We start from the raw sequence: 8758 nt of genomic DNA, 5'->3' as shown, positions 1-8758 counted from the left end.
GGGGGGGGGGGGGGGGGGGGAAGGCATCTGTTTTTTCACTCACCTTTCATCCCACTCCCTTCCTCCTGGAATGTGTTACGAGCAGAAGGCTGATCTTCTAAATGTTCACTCCCACCACTTCCCGAAGAGGCTACACTGCTTTGTGGAGACAGGGGGGCATGATCGGAAGGGATGCACTGGGGTCCTCTAGCTCGTAAGTCCTCATGAGACATCCATCCATGTCCTAGAGGTTGGTTTGGCACATTCATGGGTGGGGTAAGGGACACAGAGCGTTTCAAAGGGCTGTGGTGTGTCTGGCCTGAGAGAACTGAAAAAAAAATAAAATCAAAGAGGTTATTCCCCCCTCGCGGCCCGGGATACAGCAAAGTCCCCCGCAAAAAAAAAAATAAAAAAAAATTAAATGAAATCATAAAATGTGTGGTGGTTGACCACGGTGCTTCGCTGATGGCTTCGTGGTGCCCGTGGCTAGCTGAACCCTACCCTGAGCTCTCTGCTTTGCCTCCCAGGAAGCAAAAGGGATAGGAATACCTGCAAGGAGATGAGGTTACATGAGCTATGTCGGGTTGCTTAAAGAAAGGTGGATTGCTTCTCGAGGGAAAAAAAAAAAAAATAAAAAAATCGAGCAGCTCTGGAGGTGTTCCCTGTGTGGACTCACGTCCCGACAGCAAACCTGAGGATGGGACTGTGGTGGGTGCTTGGCTGCTGCCTCTCGCCAACCCTGGAGCCTTGCAGGGAAGACACCGCTGCTGTTGCGGGCGTAATGGGAATTTTCAAGCGACTACACTGAAGCCATGAAACTTGCCCCACTAAAATCATCCGGACCCGTGTCTTTCCGGGAAAGACATAAAAATCCCCAGGATGGGAATGTCCTCACACAGACCCAGGGGAAGCTGCTTTTGTTTCTCCCTTTGGGTTAGGACTTGGCTTACGCTTTGAAGCACAAGCCTAAAGTCATCACGGAGGTGCTTATCATCCATAGAAGTGCCTAAGCCCTATCAAGTCCTACTAAGACCTTGCACTTAAGTTGAGCCATCACCATCAGTGGGAGCATCCCAACTCAACCACCCATCAGGTAGGTGCCCTTCCAAGCACATGCCTTTTAACCCTCCACAAAAACAAACACCCAAAGCAGTGGTGAAAACACACCCACGACAAAGAGGTGAGGCTGAACCCCCCCTGAAAAAAAAAAAAATAATCATCTTCGCAAAGCATTGGATTTGTTTTTCCTCCCCAGCTGCATACGGGTTTGCATTTGCTGGCTGAAATTTTGATACCACCAAGTTGAATTTGTTTTTAACAAATAACTCTAACACTGTCTAGGAAAAGAGCAATGCACCAGCTCCTGTGATTTGGTGTTATTTCTCGAGAAAGGCTTTACAATGGGTAGGTATTTACTTGCCTTTCAGTCAAGCACAGAAATATGTCTTATGTAGGCTAAAGTATTAAAAAAACCCCAAATCATAGATTTTTCTGACAGGTTTTGGTAGAAGTGTTGCAACCTGAATAGATTTTTAAATACAATTTTTACTGAACGGTCTCCATTTTTCACTGTTCTTCTTCCATACTGTCTCACTCATTTTTAGTTATCTCCTTAAAGATTCAGTTATCTTTTCCTTGGGTCCGTTGGTTAGTAGGGGTAATATTTAGAGGAAAAGATGGAGATGGACAAACTATCTTTGCTTCCTGTAATGAAAAAGGTATGAAAAGATTGGTCTGTTGGCTTAACAAAATTCAAATTCCATCATTCACAAAGTCACTAAACTGCTGGTTAAACCATAAATGCAGTTACTGTATTTTAATGTACAGATTTTGGATGTTAAACACTTGTTTAATGTTTTATTGCAGTTCCTCTCAATGAAATTAGTTGAAGTTCATGGGGGCTGTTTCCTGATAATCGAGACCAAAAAAAAAAAATCTCTGGATCTAGCTGTTGCTCAGCTGAGCTGTGTCTGGGATAACCGGGACAAGATCCAGATCCAGTGCTACGGGAGGGTCCCTTCTGGTTTGCATCAAACCCAAGCCAACGCTGCTATTTTCAGTGTGCCCTTGGGTACAGAGGTGGGGTTCACATCGTGATCGCTAACAGAACATCTGCACCAGTCTGTTAACAAGGACTCATTTCTAGAAACGTGAGCAAATTCTGCAGAAAGACAGTAATTTCTCAAAATTAGCAGCTGTAAGCTTCATCGCGGGGTAGGTGAAATGAAAAGCAGATTTTTTGCTCCAGGGAAATCTGAAGGCAGAGCGGTTAAAATGATCTTTCAGCCCATATGAAACTAAAGTAAAAACTTTTCTAATTTTTCTTTCAAAACCAAATTTCTTAACTCTGTACAAAACCTGCAGGAAATTCATCATTCTCGTTGCTTTTCCTCCTAAAGCGCCAAAGCTCCCTAATCCCTGTTTTTGCACCGGTAGAAGTTCATCAAAACTACTCACAGTTTCTCCACATGTGATTTCCTAATTTAAACGAGTCTTGGTGGAAAACCCCCAGCCAGTTGTACTGTGCTTTAAAAGTTAAACCAGGTTTAATTCCCAGCTGAAGCCCGGGGGAAAATCTGCCATCAAAGCCATCTCTGCTGACCAGGAGGGGAATGAAAATGAGCAAGTAGCAGGGTTATAAAAGGAGGGGAGAGAAAAAACACCAGAGGTCGTTTGCATTTATTAAGCACCTGTAAAAAGCAGCTGGTGCCACATGCAGCTGATGGATAGGGCCAAAAACCTGTGGATTTCCTGCAATGTTTAAGTTGTTCCTATTTCTGAAAGCATTTTGTTCTACCAGCACATAACACTAACACCACGCTGTGCAGGGAAGCAAGGGAATGGCTTATGGTAAAGAATTTGTCCCCTTCCCATTAAATAACTATAGAAAGAAGTCTCCTGGCAGAAAAAGATGTCAGTGAGAACCCAGGATTGTTTTCAGAGCAGTGTTATGTTTCCTAAAGTTGAGATACATCCTGATGGGGAAATACTGAAGAAGGTCTTGGTCAAGCTATTTCAGCTCTTGGCTTTGCAACTGTATTCCAAAAGCAGCACTGTAATGGGGCTCTGTAGATGTCACATCATCCTCCCGGGAGAAAAAAAATATTTAGAATTAAAAAAATAATTAAAATGGGGGGAAATATGGGAAAAAAAAATATTTCTAAATCAGTTGAAATGCATCACCAGGGCTGAGCATTGCTGTAGCACCAGAGCCCCTTCAGTCACGTGGCTGGGGGGGTAGGAGCCACTCTGCATTTATTGTAAGAAAAACTCTGGGTTAGGAAATATCTGTGCCCTTTGAATGAACAAGAGATGCAGGGGAATGGGCAAGGAGCCAACTGCCCCCTTTCAGGAGGCAAAGGGCTGTTCTGTTAGTCCTCCCTCTTACAGGGTGTACGCAGCAGCCGGTACCCTGCAGCATTTAAGCCATCCTCTCCCCACCAAAATCTTGCAAACAAGAGGATAGTTTTGGCTTAAATCCAGCCCAGATTCCTTCCCGAGCAGCAATACCCTTGCAAACTGCTGCTCTTCCATCTTAATTTTATGTCCTCTAATTAGAAGCTGGTGTCGGCTGGAGGAGAAATAATGAACTCCACAGGATGGCCAGGAACAATTAGAAACCATCCAGTGCAACATACAGAAATTAGTTCCACTTCTTTCCCTGAGATAACGCAATGCTGGAGTCCGACAGACTATGTTTTACTAAACCACAAGCATTTTTACTGATCTACGAGTCAATTCACACATCTTCAGGAGATGCAGTAGGGTAATTCCTCTGCAAAGGATGCCACAAGCAGAAAAACTCACCAGCACTTTGAAACGACCCCAGCTACTCTTGGTACCAGAGATTATTTAAGACCTCTTAGCACGGGACTAACTTTAGGCTCCACTTAAGCCTTTTCTGGCTGTAACAGACACCAGTGAGCAACACGGTTTCTCTCAAACCCTTTTACCATCAGCGCTCAGGTTTAAAAATGCTGTGAACCCCAGGAAGGTGCCTGCCTGGTGTGTGCACACACCTCTCCCTCTTTTTATTTGTAACCCTCAGGAAGGGGATTGATAAATGTGCATATTTATTAATGCTGCTGCCTGTGTTCATGCCCTCAAGTTCTTGATATAGAGGATGTACCTAATGATTTTCCAAGTGACAGTTTAGTGTAGGTTCTCCCCTGCTTTTTTTGCTTTGTGCTTTTTGGATGGTCCAAGGCAAACCCAGGGCTGCTGATGGGCGAGCTGGGACAAGTCACTCAGTCTCTTACTACAAGAAAAGGTCCATGTGTGCTTTAACTTCAGCAGAAGAAAACCAAGTGTGATTTTATAACCTTACACTCAGTCTCCCCCCTTTTTTTTTTCTTTTTTAAATGACAAAAATCTTAAGCTTTAATTTAAAAAGGAAACCTAATATATTCTTCTAGGGTCAGATAAGCTTCCAGGAGGTGGCCAGAGGCACGCCTGCCTTTCTGAGCGCCGCAGCAGGGCAAGCTGGACGAACAAAGAGAGGAAACCACCGCTCCAAAGTGCAAGCCACGCTGGCACATGGATCCCCTACAACTTGTAAGCGTGTCCCACTTCTGGTTTAGAAGTGTTTTCCTGCCAGCTCCTTCCACCCGAGTATCCCAGGGGACGGGGGCCAGAGCAGATCACGGTCCTCCCCACAATAAGCGGGCTAGTGTCGCCTCTTTGCTCCACCACCACGGCTCTGAATGGCTGCAGGGGTTGTGCTCAGCCCACACCAGACTCTGTTTCCTTGAAAGAAAGCTCCTCTTGGCCTCCAGATCAAGGTCAGCTGCAACCCAGCAGTTACTGCTAAATATAATGCCTTTGAGATGAGCTTGGGATGTTTTGCATCCGAGGGAAAAACATGATAAAACAACCTGAAGCTAACGGTGCTGAGATGCACAAGGTGCTGCCAAAGTGTCCTCAGGCTTCAAACCAAGCTCTGCTTAATATTCCCAGAGGAAAAAAAAATTTAAGAGGATGGAAGAAGGAGTGATGCAACCGTCGTGGCACGCAGGGCTCCCCATCGCAGGAGGCGGCTGCACCCGCAGGGATGGAGCAGCCAGGAGCATCCCTGTGGGGCCACCACCTCCCTGGGCAAAACCAGCTTTATCACAGACCAAACACTGGCTGGGCTGGCAGGCACGACAACATGCTTATAGAAACTCTGAGGCTGCAAGTGCTTTCCTCATCAAGCCCTGGGTATAGGGTTTTTTTATTCTCTCTTCCTTTTTGAAGTGGTGTTGCCTATTTTGGTAGGCAAGGACTACTTTCAAGAGGGTTTTTGTTCGCTGAGGACCATGAGGAACAGCGTCAGACATTTGTGTTGTGGTTTCTCAGGGTTTCGGGCCAATTTTTTCAGCCTGAGAAGGGAAAAGCCACCCAATTCCTGTAATTAGAGCTGAGCAATTGGGCTTTGCAGGCAGACCTTCCTCCACACAGTGTGTGACAGCTGACAAGGTGCTCGCTTTCCCTCTGCCCCCATGCACCCTTCATTAAATCTGGCTTAAAGTGCTGCAAAAGTCCTTAACAAGACACACGTGGGGCTGATGTGAGCATTTCTAACAAAAGCCAGACCCACTGCTGGGTACAAAGGATTGTTCAGACCATCTCCAGTCTGCCCTCCACCACTGCACGGTCCTCAGTGGGTCCCCAACACCCAGAGGACCTTTAAAACAACCTCACAATCCTTTATACCAGCACACAGTCCAAACAGCAGATTACAACTCAGAATAACGTCCTCCACGTAGCTGGAGAAAAGAAAAAGTGCTGCAAGGTGCATGCTGAACTCTTTGGGAGATTTTTTTTTTTTGTTTTAGTCTACAAATGGCACTTCTGGACTGCAAATGTGGTTACGGTGCATCCTCATGTAGCGTCTGATCATACCCATTTCCTTTTCTGGTCTGGAGGTACCTGGAGCAGCATCTTGACCCCAGTTTGCCATAGGAAGCAGGGATGTTTTTAATCCACACGGTCTCTTGTGCGGCCCGGAGGTACCCCATGGAGGGGGAATACTGAGCAGCTCCTGCAATGCTCCCCGCAAAGCAACCACCAAGTTCAACTCGGTCCTCTCCTCCTGCTTGCTACCCCCGTCACGAAGCATCCTCTTCTCCAGGAAGGCTCCTCCGCGCTGGCAGCCCAATGCTCACGGCTTTTCCAGCGTTTCTGTGCCGAGGACCCTTGGAAACAGCTGCTGGTGGGTCACGCTGCCCGGCTGGCACCCAGCCTCCTTCCTGGGCACCTCATTCACCCGCTCCCCACGCCGCTGCGGGCAGCTCCAGCATGGCCGAAGCAGAACCTGATGGAACATTTTTCGGCTCAACATCCCCTAACCCTTGGAGCCTTTTCTTTGTGCCTTTTTTTTTTTTTTTTCTTCTTCCTGGGTTTTGTGGCTGTGACTTTTAACTGTGTTCGTGTAGTGCCAGATAAACCATGTCCTTGCCTCTGAATCAGGGGCTGATATAAGCCACGGGGGGTGAAAACAAGGATCCTAAATGCAAGTAGGCACTGGGTAGCTGTGTGCTTTAGGAAAAAAAAAAAATAAAAAAAAATATATAAGCAGAGTGCTGTCTTGAGCAGAGAAATGAGAAAGAAGCACAGACTGCAGAAAAGCCTGTCAAGTAAATTCTTTTTAAAAAATGACGTTTTTTAAGCATGGTTTCCTGTTCAAGAAGCTAAACAGAGAAACAATAACCCATTTGTTGCTGCTCTCTCCAAGAAGTGCATGTGAGGCCCCATCCAGGCTCAGCTGGGGAAGGGGACGTCTCTGCTGACCGCAGAGGGTTTTATGAGTCCCTGCACGGCACAAGCACACGTGGAGCCACTGTTTGGCTCCGGGAGGAATTGCTGTTATTGTTATTTACTCATTTGTGTGGCAGCAGGAGCGGGGCTGCATCTAAAGGCGTGTAAACGCAGGTCTTGGTGGCCTCAGCAATCCGACGGGATGTGCTTCTGGAAGGAAGCCTGACGTGTCTCAGCTGAGGAGCAGGAGCTTGGGAGGTGCTTTCGAGGTCCTTGTATGGGGCTTTCCACCAGAGCATCCAGCAAGGCAGGAGTAAGACAGACCAAGTGTGAAATCCCGCCCGTGCAGACAAAAGGATACACGAAGCGGCGCCTGGGGGAGGTGGGAATTGGTGCTGGGGACGGAGGATTAGAGGCACGTTGCAAGAAGGTGCTGCCCTAAACCATGCTGCTCTCTGGGTAAATGCAATGCCCTGATCTCCAGGACAATAGGTGATTTCTCTCATACATTTATAGACAAATCACAGAAAAAGCAGTGTTCGGCCCTGGGGAATCCTGGTCCGTTAGTAACAACACTGCTGTGCTGGACCAAGCCTCTCTAATTATCCCCAAATTCACTGTTTTGCTAGGAGCCTCCCGGGGGAAATTCTTCCCCTGCTCATGAATCAGGCGAGATAAACAGTGCTGGGACACAGAAACTCTCTTTCCTACGGTCCTTTTCCACCCAGAAGAAATGTCCAAGAGCATCTGCTCTGCTCAAGCAGCAGCCAGTGCTCCTCAGTGCCTCTACCAGCTCCCTGGTCTGAGAAGCATCTGCTGAGACTGCCACCAGCATCAGCTTCTACCACACCTTACACTTCAGACGGAGAAACCCCTCCATCAGTTACAATCATTTCAGAGGCCAAGCTGGAAGATGTACATCGTCTATGTAGCAATAGGCAACCTGTGGGAAACTGCGAGTAAGAAGAGTCTTAAGCTAATTGAAGGGGTGAATGTGAAACGTCTGGTTTTGCCCCAAGAAATTCAGGATCCAGTAACCCCTAAATAGTCATTACAAATCTGTGGGGTGAGTGCAGGGAGATGGTGCACCTTCAGGAGTGACAAAATGCAGGAGGACAATGTGCCTCTCACAAGTTGTACGTCCCACAGTCGTCCCCACCATCATCCAGGAAATTTCACCCAGAAAGACTTTGCTACAGCACTATAACCTTTTCCATCCTCACTAACTTATTTGGGATTTTCTCCTCCCCTGTCTCTTTTTACCTGCTTTCACTCATTGAAAAAAGCCATTTAGTACTTCTCTCTTATAAGCACCATGGCCCAGATTTGGCAGGACAAATTCCCCTGCATTTCAGCTTTATCGGCCCCCTCCAGCCTTGAGCTCTCGGGGGCTCACATGTCCCATCCTAAGCACCCTCCCTCTGGGCTGGCAACTTCTTATTCCATCTCTTTTACCTTCTTCTTCCAAGAGCATAAAAGCTTACCAGCCCCAGGCGAGAAGAAAAGCCTGTTGGGGCTCCGAGACCTCTGAGGGGCAAATGCAGCATCACAGAATCCCAGAATCATCTGGGTTGGAAAAGCCCTTGAAGCTCCTCCAGCCCAACCATGAACCTCACCCTGACCGTTCCCAACTCCCCCAGATCCCTCAGCGCTGGCTCAGCCCGACTCTTCAGCCCCTCCAGGGATCCCGGGGACTCCCCCCTGCCCTGGGCAGCCCATTCCAACGCCCAACAGCCCCTTCTGCACAGAAATCCTTCCTCAGAGCCAGCCTGACCCTGCCCTGGGCAGCTTGAGGCCATTCCCTCGGGGCCTGGCGCTGGCTCCTTGGCTCCAGAGACTCATCCCCCCTCTCTGCCCCCTCCTGGCAGGGAGTTGCCGAGGGCCAGGAGGTCTCCCCTCAGCCTCCTCTTCTCCAGACTGAACCCCCCCAGTTCCCCCAGCCGCTCCCCAGCAGACCTGTGCTCCAGACCCTGCCCCAGCTCCGTTGCCCTTCTCTGGCCACGCTCGAGTCATTCAATGGCCTTTTTGGGGTGAGGGGCCC

General features: G+C 48.1%; 1 protein-coding gene across 1 annotated transcript in view; it reads right to left on the bottom strand.

Annotated features, from left to right (window-relative positions):
• Positions 1–8758, bottom strand: part of SAMD4A (sterile alpha motif domain containing 4A) — a 102335-nt gene that overhangs the window by 18837 nt on the left and 74740 nt on the right. The window contains 1 exon segment of the mRNA XM_026850006.1: positions 44–307. Within this exon segment, the coding sequence (XP_026705807.1) occupies positions 44–307 (264 nt within the window).

Source organism: Athene cunicularia (genome assembly GCF_003259725.1).
Source record: "Athene cunicularia isolate RWA chromosome 5 unlocalized genomic scaffold, athCun1 chr5_part1, whole genome shotgun sequence".
In the NCBI taxonomy this organism is placed as follows: Eukaryota; Metazoa; Chordata; class Aves; order Strigiformes; family Strigidae; genus Athene; species Athene cunicularia.
Note: the sequence above shows the minus strand (reverse complement) of the source record. Positions and strands in the feature narration are given on the sequence as shown.